The following is a 22309-nucleotide window of genomic DNA, read 5'->3' on the forward strand; positions in this document are numbered from 1 at the left end:
TCACACTTGTACAGGAGGTCAGCTAAAGAAAATAGAGACTAAAACTTTTCAATAATCTAATTAGAAGCTATTCTAAAGCAAAAATTTTTTCCATGTAAGCTTAAAATAGGATATGCTTCTCACTACAAAAGTAAAACTGGGTTTTAAGTGTTTATTCTTTAACATATAAATTGTTCTGAAAAACCCTTGAAGATAGGGACACTGATTGTATGTCGCTAGCACTTGTGAAAGCAAAAGATGATTAAAGATTTTCTTCCCCTTCTTGCTGTCCCTTTATTTCTCCCTGTATACTTGCCTACATTTAAATGTCAGTTTTTGACATCTCTCTGAAAAGCTGTTAGACTTCAGGAATATACTGTTGTGTTTAGCTTTTTATTTTAAGCTTATGAAACCAAATTTGTAATTTTCTGCCCAATGTTTTGTATGGTACTTTAAAAACATCTTCCTGAACTTCAAGGTCACTTATACTTTGTCTAGTTAAATCTGTGTTGAGCCGGTATCTTGTTTGACTAAAGCACACTTTATCTGCATCTTTGTCTGCCTTTCCATAGCCTACTGTGTGTGTTAAAAGTATATTCCAGTAATTGATGTTGCATTTAAAAATAAATAAATAGCTGTCCCTTATCTGCAACTGGAAGGTGTTTGCCTTTGTATTTTCATATGCGTTGTTCTGATAAAGGCATCGTACAAGTAAAACTAGTGAGGGGGAGGGTTTTGTTCCCAGGAACAGGTATGTGTACCCAGGCCACGAGTAAATTCTCTTCAATTCCTAAATGCATTTGCTCAAGTCTTCAGACCATCTTTGTAACTACTACTGTATTTCTCCAATACTTCAACATGCTTACAAATGCTGCAGTTCACATGTAAAGTGTTTTGGTATTCTTGCAAGTGTGTGAATAAAGGTAGCTTCTTGGTATCAGCTTGCTTTAGTTTAATTCTTTTTCTCTTGTATCACTGCATTGGAGTTCACATGTGTGAGTTGCTGCCTGTGATTACAAAATTTTTTTTCTGTTGCTTTCTCAAGTTGTCATTCTTCCTATGGGTATTGCCTCAGTCCCTTTTTCCTGGATAGTGCAGCCTGTTGTGTATTGATTTAGTTCAGCTAGCACCAAGCTGAGTTCTGTTCAGTTTTGTTTGTGTTCAGTTTTGGGCCCCTCACTACAGGAAAGACATTGAGGTGCTGGAGCGTGTCCAGAGAAAGGCAACCAAGTTGGTGAGGGGCCTGGAGCATGAGTCTTACGAGGAGCAGCTGAGGGAGCTGGGGCTGTTTGCTCTAGACAAGAGGAGACTGAGGGGAGACCTTATCGCTCTCTACAACTACCTGAGGGGGGTTGTAGTGAGGGGGGGTGCTTGTCTCTTCTGTCAGGTGGCTGGAGATAGGATGAGAGGAAATGGCCCCAAGTTGCGGCAAGGGAGATTTAGGTTGGATATTAGGAAAAGTTTCTTTACTGAGAGGTTTGTCAGACATTGGAATAGGCTGTCCATGGAAGTGGTTGAGTCACCATCCCTGGAGGTATTCAAAAAGCACATAGATGGGTACTCCATAACATGGTTTAGTGGGCATGGCTGATAGTTGGACTCGATGATCTTGAAGGTCTTTTCCAACCTAAATGATTCTTTCCCTTATGAAATGGTACACCTATAGGACAGTGTTTGTATAACTCAAATTCGAAATAGGCTTGGCTTTGAAACAGTAGAACTGTAAGAAATAAACCCTTAACAGTCTTGTTCCTTGTTTTACTTCTGAGTGGCAAAGTACAGTGACGTAAGTTTGAACTTCCACAGTCTGTTTAGAAAATGTGCGGCTGTAAGAAAATACAACTAAGTGGAAACAGGAAAGATGAGAATTTTTTTTTTTAAATTCTAGTAATCTGTGGAAACAAGGAAAAATTGCTTTTAGTTATCCTTGTGAGAAGCAAGCGTGTTTCTCCCCGGCAGTGGGGTTTTTTTGGTGATGTTGACTTCTACCTAATTTCTGAGACTACCGTGTAGAGTTTTGGGCTGATCACTGCAGAACCCAAATGGAACTGACTTCCTGGTGGCAGTTCTCAGAAATTTAGGATTACTTTAGGATCTATTTAAAGCATTTACAATTGTTTATTGTAATTGACTTGATATTGCACTAGTTATCTTTTTACTGGTATAATAAAGTGATTCTAGACTCCTGGATTTGCCCTGTAACTTCTACTTTATCAAAAATTACTACTAATGAGCTGGAGATCTTGACTTGTAGACACTAATGCTTTGGAGTCTTAAGTTACCTGAATATAAAGATTTCAGAAATAGCTATTCTTGAAAGAAGTTAAACAACATCACTGAATCTGTAGACTAGGAAGATCTTCAAGAATATGCCTGTGTTTTATATTGGACAAAATGAGTGCTTATGTCTGCCTCTTCATTGTTAAGATAGTGAAATTGAGACTTTGTTCTTAATAGGCTTAAACATCTGGGCTCCAGTTTATGGTACCCATCATTTTTTCATGATGCCTTTAGCTTTCCTTACCAGTTTCTTTTACTTCGTAATTTCTAACATATATTTGCCTCCTTTCTCTCGGTTCATGGTGGTCTTTAAGTGCTTTCCTCTGTTAACTCCTGAGGCAAGAGAACATTACTCCAAATTACTCCCTTCCGTGGTTGTAGATTGGTTGAGTTTTGATTGTCCAATACACTACTTCAAAAGTTATAATTCTGTTCATGCCTGACTGCATTTTCTGCTCAGCCATTTTCATTCATTCCTCTCCACTTTGGGAAATCTACTTTTGAAAGAATTAGCTAATTTATTCCAATTTTTAACTGTTACTATAACAACTCCTTTTATGTAAGAAAATGGTTTTTCTGCAGAAGAGTAGTTATTGGTTCTTCAACTGTGTAGCTACCTCATTTCATTCACTTGTTTGTGGTAGTAATCCTGATGATCTTATACCGTGCTCACCCTCTTGTATTCACAAGTGCTTTCCTCTAATTGTAGACAGCCAGAAGTGCCACAGGCACAGCCAAAACCTGCTGTTCCTGCTCCTCCAGAAGCAGCTCCTGTTGCCAAATCGTGGGCCAACACCAAACCGGGTGGACAAGATGGTAAGTGATGTTCAAGGTGGAGGGGTTCTTGTCGGGCCTAGCAGGCTGTGAATGCTGCTGTGAGAGACCCCCAGACTCAGCAACCATTTGAGTCTTAACCGGGACAGTTGGGACTATGAATGCTGTGGAGGCAACTTCTTGGCTGGAAGGTGAGCTGATCCCCTGTCACTCAAGTGAGCTCCAGCCTGATTTAGCAGCAGGTCTGACTGCCTTTTAAAGGGCTGACATAGTTACCCCTTTTGGATTGACAGGGAAATGGTGGTGACAGCATAAGATCTTGAATGTGGCTGTGGTGAGGAAGGAAAATCTCAGTCAGTAGTTATAATGCATACAATTTTGGCATGGAAAGGAGAACCGTAAACAGTTAGTGGTCATTCCGATCATAATTATGAATCATTTTGTGCAAAATGTGTATGGTCTTGCTTCTATTTAAATGTCTGCTAAGCGATACTTTTCCCTTTATTTTATAGATTCCTTAGTTATTTTTTCAAAGTGATAGTATTCAAGTAGGTTTTTTTCTGGGAAAAGCATTAAAGGTGTGTTTTGGGGTTTGTAACATAATTGTATTAAAGGATGGAGAACTATTTCCATTAGTGTGAATCTTAGCTTGAGTGTTTTCATTACAGGAAGCATAGGAACTCTCTTCCTTTAAGCTTTTACAGGATTTTCATAGAATAAAAAAAAGGAATTAATACTGATGCAAAGTGATCTGCATACCAGCCTTTTTACATAAGCTGATAAGATCATCTCTATGACACAGGAAATAGTGATTTGGCTCAGTGGCTTCAAAATGCATTTAGCTAATAATTTTGTAGTTACCATGGCAGCTTGTGTGCCAAGCCCAGATGGCACCCTCATTTCATTCAATTAATGCAGTAGTGGGTTTGCTGTTTCAGGAAGAAATACAGAATAAATTGGCATCAGCTGCTTGCTCTTCTCCTCAGTTTGAAACTCGGGATACACCTGTTGTGTTCATGTTTTCCTGATCTGCAGTTGGCTGGTGGAACTTGTAGCTTTTCCAGATGCCTTGTATGCATTCCAGCAGTCATTCAGCTGGCTGCCTCATGCTCTTTTAAGACTGCAGTTGAGTGAGGCAAGACTAAATCCTTCTCTGATGCTGTTGGTGGCCATGTAGAAAAGAAAGACTTCTATAATGTAATGGCAGCATGTATTTTTCAGCTCATGCATTGGCTAAAAGTTGGGGTTGATTGCAACCATAACATTTTTTTAATTCTTTGACTTCTTTCAGAACTGTTGGCTGACAGTCTGGCTATTTCAGGTTGATAGGTTAAGTGCTGTCAAGCTGATCTCTGAAGATGCTATTACTTTGCAATTAAAAAAACATTGTTGCTGTTACTGCTGTAACAGACTGCTGTTAAAGTCTACTCTGTAGACTTGAGCAGAAAACATTTTTCAAGGTTCATAAAACTCAAGACTGTTGCATGCCACAGGACCTCTGAAGAGGCTCCCTTGCCTGGAAGGCCATCCGGTTAGTGTGACTGCAGTTTTCAGTCCCGTTAAGGAAGTCATTGGATGTAGCTGCTTGGGAATGTCAAGAGTCCAGTGTCCATTAACAAAAAACAAGTTAATGTGATCCGTAGTATGTGAAGTTGGAATGAAGATTGAAAGATTTCAAGGCAATTTGTAGGCACAGGGGTAAATAGTGATATTTGGTGTCATGCCTTTACAAAGAAAGTACAAAGAGCAAGGAGTTTATCCTGTGCTTGACTCATGATCTCAAGGAAAAAAAACCCATCAGGAGATCCTGCATTTTATTGTTACAAAGGATTCTTTCACAGATCAGAGAGAACAGAAGCTTTCTAGCTGTTAGCTAAAAAAAAAAGCACATCATGGGGATTGGTGGGGTTTGGATGGCATATGTTCAGATCCTTTTTTGTGAGTTTCCGCTGTAATCCATGTAGCCTAATACAACGTCACTTATAGTAGCCAGTAATAAAGACAGGTACAGGAACAGGGTGTTATTCAGGCTGTTGGAATAAAAATCTTCCCTTAGTAAGTTTATCAGTGATTTGATACTAGTTGACCTAATAGGTCAATATCTGTTATGTGTAGGGGGTAGGGGAGGTGTGAGAAATTGATTCTGAGTAGATGCTAACAAAACCTCCTAAAGAGGAAGACTATATATTTGGCTTCCCTACCATGTGCAACAGAAGTCTTACATTCCAATCCTGAGTTATGATGTCAAGGGTTTTAGAAATCAAAGAATGCTATGGTTCTGATAGTTTTCTCATAATGTAAAAGCTGTGGCCTTTTAAAGTCCTGAAGAATTATTTGTTGTTATTAGAACGGTAATTAATCTTAAGGGCTTTTGCAATAATATAGTTTCCCATTCTTGGGTTGACTATAGTTGTAGCATAAAACGAGGGAAATCTTTGTCTGGAAGGAGAAGAAAACAGTGTTAATAGAGCCGAGGAATTTCCAGTATTCCCCGTGTTAAGTCTTGTTCCATTGTCCTTTATTACTTTCTGATGCTTCTGGATTTTTCTCAGACCCAACAGGTGTGATAGTTGGCCTAGTAAATTTAACAGCTTTGGTAGCAAATGTGAATGCTTTACAAGGATTGCTCTTCACTTATATGAATTATGTTGCCAGTAAATTAATGTGGCTTTAACCTTCACTTTTTAAGTGTCATCAGGCTTTTATCACTTTCTGAACTGTTATGACTACAGAAAGTTGTGACTTTGTGAATATCTTGCTGCGTAGGTCCAGCTATTCAAGTAAATAGTTATTTCCAGCAAGAGTTTCCCAGTCTGCCGGCAGCTGGGGATCAGGAAAAGTCAGGGAAAGATAAAGATACACCTGAAGAGCTCCATGGATCAGGACCCAACTTGAGACCACAAAGTAAGTATATACTACAAATTTTTGTGAAGTTGCATGGGTATGTAACTTGTTTATTACAAGATTACTTGTGCCCTGTACAAAATAAATTGACAATGAATTGACTGTTTTAATCAACACACTGAAGAAACAGATTTTGGGGGCTTTCTTCTGCTTTACTGTGTTCCTGGTGTGTGAAAATAGGGTATTTAATCCTATCCTGCAGTTCATTTTCTGTTTTCCCAACCTAGTCAGTACTCCACTTGTGCTCTGAGGAGCATTTGTTAGTTGTACAATACTGGCATTTTCTTACTTCTGGCTGCTAGAGGTCACAACAGCGAAAATATGTATTTAAACAACTCTCCTAATATTAACTAATTATATAAATCATCATTAGGGTTGTCCCCAGATAGTTCTCATAAGAGAGTAGCCTGAAAAATCCTGAATAGGAAGTTTGATCTACAGGATGCCAAAAGAGTGGACTGTGATTTGAAAGGCATTGGCATCTTCAGCTCATGGCTGAGGTGCTCTTGACTAGCTGGATCTGTTTCAGCTGCTGGGGCTTAGATCTAGTGAAAACAACCATAACAGTGCTGGTTTTAGATGTTTGTGAAGAAATGTGTATGTGTTGCTTCCCCAGATCCTTTTAATACGGGGGCATGTGGGATTGTGCTTGCTTCCAGTGAAAAACAGGATTCCTTTCTTCCTCAGAAGCTTGTTTTCAATGAGGTTTGATGGGCTAGGGATCCTTTCCTGTAGTGTAGGTGGCACTGTCTTGTGCCAGTGGTAGGCCAGATGTGCCCTGCTTTTAGAGGGCTTGGGCTCTTGGGGAATCCTTAACTCCTTTCTGTTGTACAGGCCTCAGTTTTGCTTGATTTGTTTGTCAGGTCCTGCAGACTGAGGCTATGTGCTTGTTCATGTCCTCACCTGATTTTGATGTAAAGAATAAGCTGTCAAGAAATTTGAGACGTCCAATACCAAATTAGCTATTTTCCATAGCTACGCGTATCTCTTCCAGCCTCCTACAGGCAGTTACAGTTTTGGTTGGCACTGTGTATGCTATATTAAGACCTTCTTTCAGGTCTGACAGCAGAAAGCTGTCAGAAAGCATGTAAACCAACATGGCGAGTGTTGCCCCTTTAGCAGCTGTGCTCCCCAGCAAAGATAAGTGGAAGAACTGTAATGGATACATAGGAGCGTAGTTTTAACACTGCTTAAAGGGTTTGTGCCCCTAAAGGAACGTTATTTACAATGTGTGTCTGAATTTTTGTTGGTCCCTGTGGATTTGAGCACTGCTGCTAAGTTTACTCTTGTGGTTTTTTTTGTCGTAACCCATTCTCTGTAGGCAGAAACTCCTAAAAGAATGGACTGCCTGGCACAAGTGATAGGTCATTAAAATCCCTTACTTTTCCTGGACTTCTTGCTAGACATTCACACCCAGAAGTACAGCCCTCATTACTTCTATTCCATCCTTATCAGACAGAGATACAAGCCAGACTCTGGATACCTGTCTTCACTTAGATTCTAACGTACAGATATATGTCATTTTGAGCTGCTTGAGAGTTTCATGGTAGGCCTTTGCCGCTTAAGAAGCGTGATCTTTCCCTTGACAGCATCTTCTCACTGAGTCAACAGTGGCCCACTTAGCACAACTAAATCTGTTTTCTCTCCTGTGCTATTATTAGTATCCTTCCTAAGTTGCATTGTGGTTTGGAAGGTAGAGTAGGACAACTAAAGCAGTCTATAAATTTAACACTTAGCCCTCAGGAACACAGCTGGATATAGGGCTGAAAAGGATTAGAAAACAGCCTCTGTTTTCTCAAGTGGCCATTTCTTGTTTCAGTAGCAAATATGAACATGTGTCTGCACAGATCGCTGTATCTCTGAAAACTGGGTAGGAAGAATGTGGTTTTCATCCTGCCCATCTGTAAATCTGTAATATAAAGTCTGTTCTTGTTTTTTCTTGTACTGATTCTGTCCATGCAGATGCTACTAGTTGGAGAGAAGGTGGTAATAAGAGCAACTTGCCCAGTTCTCCAACCGATCAAGAAGCTAAGGCTCTTGGTCAAGAAGATTGTAATGCTACACCAGCGGAACAAAACGACGGCCAGAAGGCAGCAGAAAAGAGGGATGTGCGGTTACCACAGATCCCTCAGCCCAAGCTGAATGGCCAGCAGCAACCGCCTATCTCATCTCAGTACAGAGCAATGATGCCACCTTATGTAAGTGGTGGTTACATGAAAAGTTCTTAAGCAGCAGGGATTGATTATTGGCTAGCATGATTTCCTTATGCCCCTTTCTCCTCCCTCCATGGAATGCTTAGCAGTGCTGCTAGAAAAGGTGGGATTGCAACCAACTCCTTGAAGGATGTGGCTACCTGTTGCTGCTCCTGCTACACTGAGTTTGAACTTGTCAGGAGTGGATCAATGCTTGTAGTCACTCCACCTTGGTGACTTGATGTCACACACTTGTGAAGTTAAGCAAACTGTCTTGAGTGAAGAGCCTTGCTTTACTTCCATTGTGATTCCTTTGCTGATCTCAGTATGCTTAATGCAATGATATTTTTTTAATGAATGCCTCCTGTTTTTAAACCTTTCTTAGATGTTTAATCAGTATCCTAGAATGGCATATCCTCCTTCCATGCAAGGTCCAACAAGATTTCCCAATTCTGAGCCCAGCAGGTGAGAAACCTTACAAGTGTTACTGTTGTATGGGTATGAACTCTGACTCAATGGAGAAAGAGGGGGTGGCAGGCGGAATTTGCACTGAGTATACTGATTACGATTATACACTACATAAGAACTGCCACTGGTTAGTCTCACAAGTTTGGCTTGTGTGGAGCAGTGCCATGGAGTGATTTGTGTTTGACAACTGCAAAACTTGAGGGAATTCTGCACAATACAGGGTTTTTGATTGGGAAGAGTAGGAGTCAGGTGGGGACACCTTTAAAACTTCAACCAGTATTTTGCCTGTAAAAGGACTCTTTTATTGTTATAATGAAAGTAGTTAATTTCTGGTTCTCAACTCTACTGCTCTCCAACTAATGCATTATAAAACTGTAGAACTGTAATGCTTATAAAATTAGTTTTCTTCCTTTCTGTGCACTTCTCCATAGTTGAGGATGGCTGTGCACATGCATGAGGAAATAGGGGATGCTATAGGCAATAGGGTACAAACTTTGATGGGTGATCTGTCGTTGGGATAAGGAAGAGGGCAGGATGAGAGGGATGACTGGGAAAACTTGAGTATAGGAGTAGGAAGAAGGTACAGAACCTTTGAGAGTGGAAAGCATTGAAAAGTATAAAGAACTATCTCTGAGGTGGATAAATTGGTGTTAAGAAGGATGCCAGATGCATGCAGTTTGTTGTTTGAAAGCTGCAAGGCGTGTGGTTTTCTACTGCCAACTGATGTTTGGCTTGTTTGTGAAGTGTGCAAGCAAGACTATAGCATCTAATCTTTCTCTTACATAAAGAACCATCTGGTGGTGTAGCAGTAATTTGAACTACAATAGTCGCACACGTGGATGATAGTTCACATTTATACTGTATTTGAGAGAACAGTACTGTATACTTCAAATAATTGCATACAATTTGACCTTTTATCTAGTCATTTTGTGGATAAATAGTGACAGTGGTCTTTGTTTCTCTCTTTGTTATTTTAGAGGGCCAAGGGGAAGAGGACCACCTTCATGGTGTTCAGAACCTATTGAGCGCCCATCCATTCTTAGTGCTAGTGAACTTAAAGAACTTGATAAATTTGATAATCTAGATGCTGAGGCCGATGAAGGCTGGGCTGGTAAGCACATCAAATTAATGTTTTCTGTTATGTGTACATTGAATCTTTCTGAAAGATTAATTGAATATTTACTTATGCATCAGGTGCTCAGAGTGAAGTGGATTACACTGAGCAGTTGAACTTCAGCGATGATGATGAGCAAGGAAGTAGTCAAAAAGAAAAGGAAAGTGGGTGAGTTGCTTGCCAGTTGGGTGTGAATGCCACTTAACGGGCTTAGCTTTTGGGAAGGTTGAATGAAATGAGTGCAAGTACTCATTCCAATAACATTTATTCCAGTAATTTAATACTGTATTAAATTGCATAACTGTCTGCAGACTCCAGTCAGCCGGGCATGTAGTAGAAATTATCCTTGCTGTGAGGAATTTTTGCTCTTGCTAAGAAACATTGAGGATAGAAGATAAATCACCAAATACCTGTGTGGAGTACACCTTCGATTTTTCTTATTTTTTGCACATAGTGATGAACAAACACCATCAAAAGATTCCCAGAGTCCTGATGGCCAGAAGGAAACAGAAGAACAGACAGGTGCTAAGTCTGCTACACAGGTTTCCACAGCAGCAACCAAAGGGTCTTACGGCAAAAGCTCTCAGCTTGATCAGGTTTGTGTGTTCTTTCCTTCAGCTCTTCTGGCAACAGCCTTGTCAGGAGAGGTCCAACTCAGGTGTCTTTCCAAACTGACAGGTCAATTAAGGTTATGAACATGAGTGAAAGCATTATCTACTGAAAGCTTTATCTGAGCTGTGGTAACTGATCGGGTGCTGCTTAGTCAAGTTAGCTGCTTTTGGTCGCAAAAATAAAAATAGCATGTCTTTATCTACTGTGTTCTAATCCACAGTTGTGAGGGGGTGAGAACTCTTGTGTCAGTTACTGTGACTCAGCTGACAAGCTTTAACTCTATACTGTTGTCTGTCCGTCCCTGTAACCGTGAATAAAGCTGTTCCGGCAGGCAGATAGATTTTATACAGACCGTGTAGAGTTCATCAGCTCAGCCATTTTGGTTTTTGGTTTATCCTCTAGTAGAGGACGAGTGGCAACCACCTCAGCTTATGTCTGCTTCAGCCCTATTTTTTTAATTTGCCCCACCCCCCACAGGAAAAGCTACTGTTGGCTTTGAAAATTTCCCAGAAATGTATTCTCTTGACACCAGTAATGAAGCTGGGGGATCCTGAATTAGTTTTACTTGCACTTTCTCTGTATATAAAGATCACGTCTTTCAAGGTTTGAAGCTACACTGAATCAGAGAAAAAACAGTGCAGTAACATAAACTCTGGAATTTGGATGTGGGAATTTCTAAAGTAATTGTTCAGTAATGAAGTACATTACTTCAATGAAGTAATCTTCAGTACATGAAGTGGAAATGCTCTTGCCCTTGTTTTGCATGCAAATTTGTGTTGTGTGCGGATAGTTCACTAAGTGTAGTATCTTAATGCAGTAGAAAATGTTAAATTTAAAATTTGTTAGCACGACTGTTGTTGTGAGCTTGCTTAACCCTGGTACTGTGTTTGATCCAATAGGATCGGGGTCCAGCACAGCCTTCTATACATGAAAGAGGTGGTCCTGCTCTTCATCCAAAATCTATTCTACCACCGGTAAGAAAGATTAGAATTGTCTTTACTTCCTTGAGTTAAATTCTTTAATGCTGTGGTGGAAGGATTTTGACTAAGGAAAGTAAAAATATGCTTCACATAGGGATGAGCCTTTTCTTTAACAACTAAAATGATCATAGTGACTGGGGCCAGTAAGAATGGGACCCCAACACAGCCATGCTGCTAATTGTGTAAAGCAGCCCTGTGTTGTAAGTGGTGTATGAAATGCATGAGAACTTCAAGAGCTTTCAGTTATCCAGCCCCATTTGGGAACTAGAGAGGACATGGGCATGGGAACAATGCTGGGGGGCTGGTTGTCAAGCCAGACAGGGAGATCAAGTCCCAAAGAAAATGTGTATATAGTAGCTTCTTACCAATTTTCAACACGCCTTATTAAAATCTCTGTTATCCTGAGCTACCTGGAATTTCTTTGGCTCCGTGGGGGACTTTTGTCTGAGATCTACCCTGAGTCTCTGTGATTTAGAGCAGCCTGTAAACAAATCTAAAAGATGTTTGTTATCTTTGCTGTCACTTTGCCTTGGTGATGAGGAGGAGGAGTGACATGAGCCCAACTGAGTCTTTACCTCTCCTTTCTGAGCTCAGGTTGCATGAGTCTGAACTGGAGCAGGAAGGTGGGGGCTTGCTTTTTCTTCCGTATCTTGCTTTTTAAAGGTGCCATGCAAATACACGTATCAACAAATAGTTAAAATGTAATATTTCAGCTGGCTATTGATATCATACATGTTCAACTTGACTTAACTGATTTTAATATTGCAGCACCCTCCTCCCCCTGATCGCCAGGTAGGACCTGGAAGACAGGGACCCTTTCCCCCTAAACCAGTACCAGATGAAGATGAAATTTGGAAACAGAGGAGAAGACAGCAGTCAGAGATATCCGCTGCTGTTGAGCGAGCCCGTAAGCGGCGAGAAGAGGAAGAAAGAAGAATGGAAGAACAGCGAAAAGCCGCTTGTGCCGAAAAGCTAAAGCGGTTAAATGAGAAATTTGGCTGTGTGACAAAACCCTCCCGGGAAGACCCTCTGAAAGAGAGAGAGAGAGAAAGGGAGAGAGAGAGGGAGCGGGAAAGAGAAAGGGAGCGGGAGAGGGAAAAGGAGAGGGAGCGGGAGAGAGAAAGGGAGAGGGAGCGGGAGAGGGAAAAAGAGAGGGAAAAGGAGAAAGAAAAGGAAAGGGAGAGGGAGAAGGAAAAGGAAAAAGAAGAAAAAGAAAAACTGGAGAAGGCAAAAGAGCAGGAAAGGGAGAAAGAGAAAGAAAAGGAGATGGAGAAAGAAGAGAAGGAGAGTGAGAAGGAGAAAGAAGATGAGAAACCAGCACATGAGGTTCTTGAGCCTGTAGAACCTGTGGCAACACCTGTAGTAGAAAAACAAGAAAGTGAAACCAGAAATAACAAGGAAGAAAAAGGTATGCTCGCATGCAAGTAGGAGTTGTCTGTTTTAAAGCTGAGCCACAGAGCATAGTTGTAATCTAGGAGTCTAATTTGCATACCTAATTAACCTAGTGCATCTAGACCATTTGTTTTCCTAGCACATTACAGCTGCTAACTGTCCTTTGAGCTAGACCTGTTTGCCCAACTCACCAAAACATTAAAGGAAAAATGGGTTCTGGGATTTAGGCTGGCCTTTGAAGAATACAGAAAGAAAATCAGGCTTTCTTTTCTTTCTAAAGGAGGGTCAGTAACTTATGTTGCTAAAAAGCAATGTAAATTATTTCAGCTATTCTGTTCTTTCAGCGAGCCTAGAGAAGTAGACACAAAGAGCACATATTTAAACTGGGTGCACTTTTTGTAGTGGAACTTGAATGCCACGAGAACTGTTAGACTATGCTTAATAAGGTTCTGTTATCCTTTAAATGGATAAAAGTGATTGTAAAACCGAACTTCGGTTCATAAAAAAAGTTGATTCAAATGTAATATGGTAGCATTGATACAGCACTTCTCAAATCACATAATAGTTAAAACCCATAAGCCAGTGGTTGATTACCAAGTGTATTTGAGTTTAAAAGGGACACCGAGAGACGTATTAACAACAATTGTTCTGTTTTGAGGGGTCATTCTTACCTTTTTTTGCCTTTATTGGTTTTGGAAACTAAGACTGTGAAGTTAGAGAATGCAGACTGTTTTCATTTTAGAACAACATCCTTTATCTGACGTTCTGGTTAAATTGTCATAGTTTAAAGATTCACTCTTGTCTCCCACGTGGGGTTGGTTTTTTGTTTTTTTTTTTTCAGAAGATCAAGCGGTCTTTACCAGACAAGATAGTAGTCGGAATGAGAAAGAAATTTCACAAGTGACTCATGAGAGTGAGACAGATTCAGGATCTCAGCCTCGTCCTGCTGTTTCCTCAGGCTATTCTAAACAGTTCCAGAAATCATTACCACCAAGATTTCAGAGGCAACAGGTAACTAACCAGTTCATTAAAGAAGGAAGCTCATTAAAAGAATGATGTCTTCTGTCTCATTCTGAATAAGAACATGACCATAGGAGTTCCAAAAAGCATAAGTTGTTGGATCCCAGCTTCTCTAACGTCTGCGGTATTGGCAGGATTTGCTCTGCATGAAACACTTCTTGTCACTTGTCGTGTAAGTGAGCAGAAGGCCAAGAGAGGCTTTTAAAACTGGCTGTTTCTTCCATCAGTTGCTGGCAGTAGAGCATTGCCCAGTGGTTGCCTATGGAACCTGGGGTTTGATGATCATTGTTTCTGCAGCTTTTCCTTAAAGGGTATGTCACTGACAAATGTAATTTCGATTGGGTCCTATGGTCTGAAGAGCACTTTGCATTAATGACATGCATGAAGTATAGGTTGTTCTGTGTTTCAGCTGAACACCAGCAAAACTGTATCTATTCTAAATTGTCTGGTCTGGTTTTTTCCCTTTTCTCCTAGTTCATCCTGATGCATGTTTGCAGTTAACTTTCAGAATGCATAGTGTCCTGGAGATAACTGTACTTGTTGTTTCGAAGGGTTATTTGAATTCTGCTCAAGTTTTCATCTTAACAAAAAGCCTGGTAATATTGTTTTCTGTTATGCAGGAGCAAATGAAACAGCAGCAGTGGCAGCAACAACAGCAAGGTGTCCTTCCACAGTCTGCTCCCTCACAGCCTTCTAGTGGCCCTGTCCCACCTCCCCAGCACAGACCCCTTTACCAGCCCATGCAGCCACATCCTCAGCATTTAGCTTCAATGGGCTTTGATCCACGGTGGCTTATGATGCAGTCTTACATGGATCCACGAATGATGTCAGGAAGACCTGCAATGGATATGCCTCCTATTCATCCAGGTAAAATCTGGCAGGATTTTTTGACTGTTGAACTTTCTTGGTTTTGAAATAGAGGTCCTTCCCGAACCACACTATGTATAGTAACAGCGAATGGGGTGGGGGTTTTTAAGAAGAAAACTACATTATTTCATTGTTTGAGACAAAATAGATTTTAGTAATACTGGAAAAATGATAGTCATGTGTCAATGTGTATCTTTGACTGTAAAGTAAAATCACAACTTTCACATTGTAGGCATGTTAGTGACAGTTAAGGATGTATTCAGAATGTCAGCATAAGCCTTAGTTTGTTACAGATATTAAAGCTAGTATCAGTTAGTTTGAACTGAGAAAAATAGCGTATTTACCATTTGTGTTTCATTATATGTTAGCACTTGATACCACATGGCTTAGTAAAAAAAGCCATGAAATTTTGTTATTTTTATATTATGTATTAGACTCTATAGCCTTACTAAATTTGTGCTTTCCGGTTCTTAGCACTAAAAAGTCCTTTTTAATTTGTGGAATGGCCATCTGACTTGCAGTTAGGAAAGCTATTATGCATAAATAATACCAGTCTGACATGTAATGTAATGGAGATACTCATTCCCTTGCTCATTAGCTGGACAAGTATCCTGAATGAGTGCAAGGAATGAACAGAGGAAATGGCAGGCTAAGCAAAGACAGTGAAAACTGTAGGATTTCTTTTAAATGTTACCAAAAAAAAAAGGACCTAGTCCTTAACAGAGTACAAAAAACCATGTGTGTACACTCATCTTGCCTTTTGCCATTCAGATCTTACAGCAGAAACTTCACCCACAAGTTTACAGGTCTACAGACCTGGTTCTTTGCATTATAGTGGAAGCACACAGCTTTCCCTTTGGTTGGTACATGGAATACTAGTGGTGAATATGATTTAGCCATTCTGAGGTTAAATGGCAGTGAACAGACATTTGGTTTCAACAGCAGAAGGTACAGAGGAAAGGAGATCGGAGGAGAGAGAATAGTGTTCTTCAGTACCTCCTGATATGCTTTGTTAGTCTTGAGGTAGGTTTCTTTGCTAATGTTAAACTCGGTTTAATTGTTGAACTTGCATCTGGCGCAGGAATTATGCCTCCCAAACCACTGATGAGAAGAGACCAGATAGAGGGGTCGGCAACCAGTTCAGATTCATTTGAACATATAGCTCGCTCAGCAAGAGAGCACACTGTTCCTTTGTCAGAGCCCCGCATGATGTGGGGGTCGGATCCATACCCCCATGCAGAACCTCAGCAGTCTAGTTCTCCTCCCAAAGTGTTAGAAGAGCCTGACGATTTGAGGTAAGCCCGAGTGATGTACTCCTGCATGTCACTTTTCCAAACCATGCATATTTACACACTTGGCTGTGTAACTTGCATTGCAAAACACAGTTTAAGCTGACTGAGTTATAGCTGCTCTTCACACAGAACTTTAAAAGGACTTGTGACTGGGCGATCCCATGTAGTTGGCACTGTTCTAGAAAACAAAAGGCATGCCTGCTCTCTAGTAAGGTGTGGAAAGACAATTCACCCCTTGTTTAGGATCCTTAACATAATTTGATGAATGGTGATTGCCATAATATTTTGAATTTTCAGTTTTGTAGAACAGTCCTACAGTGTTGTCCTGCTCTCTATCCTCCCCATATCAGAGAACTTCTGTCTGATATATATGAGTTTCAAAAGTGGTATGTTAAGTACAAGCGGTATAAAGCAAGACAGTCACTTTTGACCTTTGCTGCATGATAAATGGTCACGAAGGCTTCCTCTACATCTTAAAAGTACCCCAAAATTCTTTTTGCTCTACTGCTGTCTGGGTAATACTTGTGACATTAGCCTGCTAACTTGGGGGTTCTATTTAAAACAGTATGTATGGCCATTAACAGTAATAAATTCCTATAGCTAATTGTACTTTGACACTGAACTCTTAATCTGGATAGAATAAAATCGACCTCTACAACTAGCAGCCACTATGAAAATTAATACTTGTTATATCCTAGAACTGACATTAATCCTTCAAAGAAACATAAGATTATTTGATTTAAGTAAATATTTATGAGTAAAAATTTTTCCCCCCACCCTAACATTCTTAATTGCTTGCTGCTTAGGTCTGAGGCACACTTGGAGCAAGAACGAGTTGCTGTCCCTGCTGCTGCTTATCCTGTAGAACACAACCAGTTGGACTCTCATCCAAAGACAGACTTTTTCAGAGAATCAGGAGAGGTGGAGGTACAAAAGTTCCCAAGCAGGCCTTTGGAAGATGTACAGCCTCTCCAAACTGACACACCTAACGCAACAGTTAATTTTGAAGGAGTGAATGAGAAAGTCACACATAGCTCTCCAGAAGAATTGGTGTCTGTGGGGGAAAGTCACTCTTCACTAAAGAGAAGCATTTCCCATGGTTCAAGTCACTCTCTAAAATCAGAAGATCAGAGGAATGAGACAGCAACAAATATCTCTAAATTAAATAACAGGCCTGTTGAGACAAAGGAGACAATTGAGAGACTTGAGATTAAGCCAAAAAAAGATATTTTGATCAATAATAGAACATCAGAAGGACCAAAACCTGAAAAAACTTTCAAACCTAAGTCTGAAACAAGATGGGGTCCTAGGCCAGGTTACGGCAGGAGAGATGAAGGCAGTGATAGACCGGTAAGAAGATCAGGTCCTATTAAAAAACCTGTGCTTAGAGATATGAAGGAAGAGCGTGAACAGAGAGAAGAGCGTGAGCAGAGGAAGGAGAAAGAAGGAGAAAAGACAGCTAGTGAAAAACCTAGCAAGTCTGAAAAAAGTGACAAAAAGGAAGCACCTCAAGTGCCACTGCCTCAGGCTGAGCTAGAGACATCCGCTGCCAGCAGCGCTCTGGCTAAGAAGATAACCCAGGATGCTGCTCCAACACCAGCAAGCCAGGAGAGCAGTCAAACTGAGACTGCAGCTAAAGCTCTGGTTCAGCCACCCACACCTCCAGTCCAGCAGCAGCTGCCAGCTGCCCAGCCTGCTGCTCCACAGCTTCCCCCTGCAGTACAGCAGCAGCCACCTGCTCAACCAGCAGCACAGCAGCAGCCACATGTTCAGCAGCCAGCTACTGCAGTGAAGGAAGAGAAGCAGACTGAGAAGGTAGTTAGCAAAGAGGTTGTAGAGAAACCACGCTTAGAAACCAGACCAGTAAAAAGAGAGCCTGGCTTACCACCTAGGACATACTGGAAAGAGGCTAGGGATAGAGACTGGTTCCCAGATCAGGGATACAGAGGCAGAGGTCGTGGGGAGTATTATTCTAGAGGTCGTAGCTACAGGGGTTCTTATGGAGGACGTGGTCGGGGCAGTAGAGGCCATAATAGAGAGTACCCACACTACAGAGATCCTAAGCCTAGATCAGACCACGTGCCTTCAGGGCCTGTTAGGCAAAGAGAAGAGAGTGAAACTCGCAGTGAGAGTTCTGACTTTGAAGTAATCCCAAAACGACGGCGACAGCATGGTTCAGAGACAGATTCTGACAGCGAAGTTCATGAAAGCGCAAGTGACACACTGCTGTCAGACAAAGAAAGTCTAATCAAAGGCAAACACCCAAAAAGAGAAGAAAGAGCTGATAGCAAGAAGCCTCCAAAGCCCCTGTCGTTCAAACCTGAAAACAGTATCAGGGTAGACAACAGATCCCTAGAAAAAACATACATAAGAGATGATGAGAACAAACCCAAACCAGGATTTCTTCCTAAAGGAGAGCCTTCTAGGCGAGGCAGAGGGGGAATGTATAGACGTGGTGGCAGAGATCCTGGTGGGCGTCCTCCACGTCCATCCACAATAAGGAGACCAGCCTACAGAGACAATCAGTGGAACCCTAGGCAAACAGAGATCATTAAACCAGAAGATGGGGAGCCTCCGAGAAGAAATGAACATTATGGTCCTATACCAGTTGATAAAAGACCTCCAAAATTTGAGAGAAAGTTTGATCCAAATAGAGAGAGGCCAAGAAGACAAAGGCCTGCTCGGCCTCCAAGGCAAGATAAGCCACCACGTTTTAGGCGCCTAAAAGAAAGAGAGGCCGCATCAAAGATAAATGAGGTGGTAGCCAGCTCATCAACAAGTGCCACAGTTAGTAATGCAGTTAATGAGCCCTCCAACACTGCTCTGGATGTGTCAGGAAGTAAGACACCAGACTTGTCAAACCAGAATTCTTCAGACCAGGCCAATGAAGAGTGGGAAACAGCCTCAGAAAGCAGTGACTTCAATGAGAGGCGGGAGAGGGATGAGAAGAAAACAGCAGACATAGCAGCACAGGTGGTTGCAAAGGCAGGAGAAAACACTGGAGCTCCAAAAAGGGAAATAGCCAAGAGAAGTTTCTCTAGTCAGCGGCCTGGAATAGACCGTCAAAACCGGCGTGGCAACAATGGGCCAGCTAAACCAGGGAGGAACTTCTCAGGGCCTAGGAGTGACAGGCGGAGTGGTCCTCCACCCAGAAGTGGAAAAAGAGGGTGAGTACCAGCTTCTGTTAGGAAGCACACATGGTCATGGTCTTCTGTTGTCCTCTTGTGGTTCAAAATCATAAGTAGTTATTTTAGATTTGTAAAATGGTAGAAAAGAGAGTAGGACAAACACATGCACCTGTGGCTGCGTACTTCCTATATTGTCTGTTTGTATACAGACACTTGGAACATGGAGCTAAAAGCAGAGTATCCTTGTTTGCAGAGTGTTAAAAATACCCAATTAAAAAAAATTGCAGTGCTGTTTCTTAGTCGAACTATGTTTCTCAAGATTTGGATGCAAGCTGAAATGTTAATGTGAGCAGGTTTGCAGTTAATACGTAAACTGCTGTATTGCATTTTAGATTGATCACCTAACGTAGAAAAATGTGTTGAGAAATGCTTGCCATTGAAACTAAACTTTGTTTCTCTATATGCTAAATTTGATTGAAACTTGATAATTATTTGATGTTACTATTTGCCCACTGTTTCATAGCCACAGTGCGCAGTAGTCTGATAAGTGGGAGGCAGGACAAGACATGTCTTCATTGAATGTCTACCCTGTACTCTAGGACTTATCCTTGTGGGTTGCGATATTCTAAGTTCGTGTTTTGCCTGGGCTTAAACTTGTGATCAGTGCTTTAACCTCTGAGTTAAAACTATTAAGAATTTCTTTGGCTAGTCACTTAACAGTGATGTTGAAGCAAAAATTGGGTATTCCAGGTTCCACAGCAAAGTCTGAATGCTGCAAATCTGACTCTTATGGCTTCGGATAGCTTTTGGCAAGTGAGCCTGTGGAGCAAGTATATTGTACCTTGTTTATATTTGCTCACATTGCATCCTGTAAGCTTCTGTTTGGTTTGGTTTTGGTTTTTTTCCCATGGAGGGCTTTACTGCCGTTGAAGCATACTGAACTGCATACTTGTTGAGTTTTGGTACCTCTAACTACATAGACCAAGCCAGAGGTGACCATAAAATTATGCGTGCTTTTTTTCTGCAGTTCCTTTTGGCAGCAGGGCGTTTGATATGTCCTCAAAACAGCTTTTACTGTTAAACTTCTTCTCATTGAGGAGCTGAAAGTAAGAGTCTGGAGCCTGCTAAGAAGTTGCACAGTAGACACTTAAAGACCTGTAATGGGATCTGCATTATGTTGTTAGCTCCTTCCTGAGTGTTCTCTGTGGCTGGTCGTTAATTTTCTCAAATTTTTTCTAATATAGACCATTTGAAGAGCAGACAGCAACTGTGCCTGGTGTTGATCCCACCAACAGCAACTCTATACATCAGGAGGATGGAGGTGTTACTGCTGCAGGACAAAAGAGCACCAAGGATGCAAGTGGCAAAAAGAGAGAAGAACCTAAGGCTGGTCCAAAGAAGCCTAAGGAAAAAGTGGATGCCTTGTCTCAATTTGACCTTAATAATTATGCAAGTATGTATTGATAATATGCTAATAAGAATTTGTAGTCTTGCTAGCTTTGCTACATATAGAGCTAGATGTTTGAAAACTTAAAAAAGGAGTGGTGATAGTTTTTTTTAAACACCAGAATAATTGGGTACTTGGGTATTGCTACCTTTGTCATATCTAATTAATGTGTGTGCGCCTCTGAAAGGTGACAAATCTCATTGTGTGTTTTTATGTATAGATAAGAACAATTTTGTTCTATTATCTCTTCTTAACTCTGTTGTTCATACCATTTTCCACCACACTAATAATTTGCTTAACCTTCATAAGCAAAGGCAGTGGCTATGACTGATAAGCTTACAGCTAATATCTGGGAAGGCTGTTCATTATTCATTACTATGTTTTGGTTCTTATTTCCTGGAGAGTCTGGTACAGGAACCTCCAGTTTGTCAGTTCTTAAAGATTAACTCCTGTCTTCAAGCTCAACAGCAAAGCACTTGGCAAGCACAAGCTTACCTTTAATCAGGGCCGCTGTCTGTTGGGAAGTAGCTTCCACTCTAAAGCAGGTTTTGGCTTGGTGTGCTGCATCTTAAGCTGTTAAAACAGCAGCATCTGTACTTTTCCTTTTTCTATAGGTGTTGTGATCATTGATGATCACCCTGAAGTGACGGTAGTTGAAGACTCCCAATCTAACTTGAATGATGATGGTTTCACAGAAGTGGTGTCTAAGAAGCAACAAAAACGCTTGCAAGATGAGGAGCGCAGAAAGAAGGAAGAACAAACAGTGCAGGTACTAAACCAGTATTTGTAGTGGGAAAGAGCTCCTTGCGGTACTGGGAATGTTGTGAAGTGTGCGGGACCTTCCTTCCAAAGCTATGTTTTCACCTTATATTCATAAGTAGATAGTTGTGTTAATATTAAGTTGTTCAGAATCAGTAAATTAAACTAATTTTCACTTATTCATCTTAGAATTCTGTACTTCCTGACTGGGCACTGTCAGGCAGGTAGAACTGGCGAACTGAAACACCATTTTTCATGCTTTGATAAAGATTTATACTATTGCTTGAATCAGTTGATTCCAAGAGGCAAACGGATGAGAAATCATTGTTCCTGTGGTTAAATACCCCTAAAAAATAAACTTATTTAAGAACAGAGTTAATCAGTCTGCTTTTTGCTGCTACACAATGTACAACTGGTGTCCATACAGACTATCAGCTGTAAGAATAAAATTGGCTTTTGCTTACAGGTTTGGACCAAAAAAGGATCAAGCGAAAAAGGCCGAGGTCAGAATTCCAAGCTCCCACCCAGATTTGCCAAAAAGCAGCAGCAACAGGCAGCAGCTGCAGCTGCGCAGCAGGCACAAGCTCAGGCACAAGCTCAGGCACAGCCTCCATGTACAACACAGACTCCAGGTCAGCCACAGGCTTCTGTTCAGCCACAAAACCAGGCTGCAGGAGTGACAGCCAGCACAGAATACACAGTGACAGGAAAAGTTCTGCAAAACACCCAGGCTCACAATGGTCTAGGAACTGAATTATGGGAAAACAAGGTGCCTCCTACAGCAGTTCTAAATGACATCTCCAAAAAATGTAAGTGGTGTCTTTTGGATTTGGAGCAGGGGCAAGCATTGTAGTTAGAGAATGCCGACTGCCAGCTCTAGCTTGCTCTCTTAATGTCTCATTTCTACCTACAAATGTATTTTGCATGGGGAGTAGAGGGCAGCATTCCCGTGTGCAGCCTTGTAACCTATGAATGTGTAGGAAGAGAGATTTTTGCAGTATGGTATTACTCAATATTTTACATTGTTGTTGTGTTCTTCATTCACTGTGAATGAGCAGCTGTCACTCCCTCCAGGAATCTGTGTTTTGTCGGTCTTGATCA

The 22309-nt window shown here is 41.1% G+C and overlaps 1 protein-coding gene across 16 annotated transcripts in view; it reads left to right on the top strand.

The window, feature by feature from the left end:
- The window catches only part of PRRC2C (proline rich coiled-coil 2C), a 79323-nt gene that overhangs the window by 24223 nt on the left and 32791 nt on the right, over window positions 1-22309 (top strand). For 12 of the 16 annotated variants that reach the window (XM_049809283.1, XM_049809282.1, XM_049809289.1 and 9 more), the window contains exons 4-19: window positions 2969-3075; window positions 5800-5937; window positions 7885-8135; window positions 8515-8594; window positions 9575-9708; window positions 9792-9879; window positions 10166-10307; window positions 11223-11297; window positions 12072-12711; window positions 13537-13706; window positions 14336-14582; window positions 15664-15877; window positions 16681-19041; window positions 20247-20455; window positions 21064-21218; window positions 21675-22017. In XM_049809283.1, coding sequence (XP_049665240.1) covers window positions 2969-3075; window positions 5800-5937; window positions 7885-8135; window positions 8515-8594; window positions 9575-9708; window positions 9792-9879; window positions 10166-10307; window positions 11223-11297; window positions 12072-12711; window positions 13537-13706; window positions 14336-14582; window positions 15664-15877; window positions 16681-19041; window positions 20247-20455; window positions 21064-21218; window positions 21675-22017 — 5354 coding nt within the window. The remainder of the gene's footprint in view (window positions 1-2968; window positions 3076-5799; window positions 5938-7884; window positions 8136-8514; window positions 8595-9574; window positions 9709-9791; window positions 9880-10165; window positions 10308-11222; window positions 11298-12071; window positions 12712-13536; window positions 13707-14335; window positions 14583-15663; window positions 15878-16680; window positions 19042-20246; window positions 20456-21063; window positions 21219-21674; window positions 22018-22309) is intronic. The other 4 variants (XM_049809285.1, XM_049809297.1, XM_049809298.1 and 1 more) reach the window with 2 other exon arrangements.

Source organism: Accipiter gentilis, chromosome 8 (genome assembly GCF_929443795.1).
Source record: "Accipiter gentilis chromosome 8, bAccGen1.1, whole genome shotgun sequence".
Lineage (NCBI taxonomy): Eukaryota > Metazoa > Chordata > Aves > Accipitriformes > Accipitridae > Astur > Astur gentilis.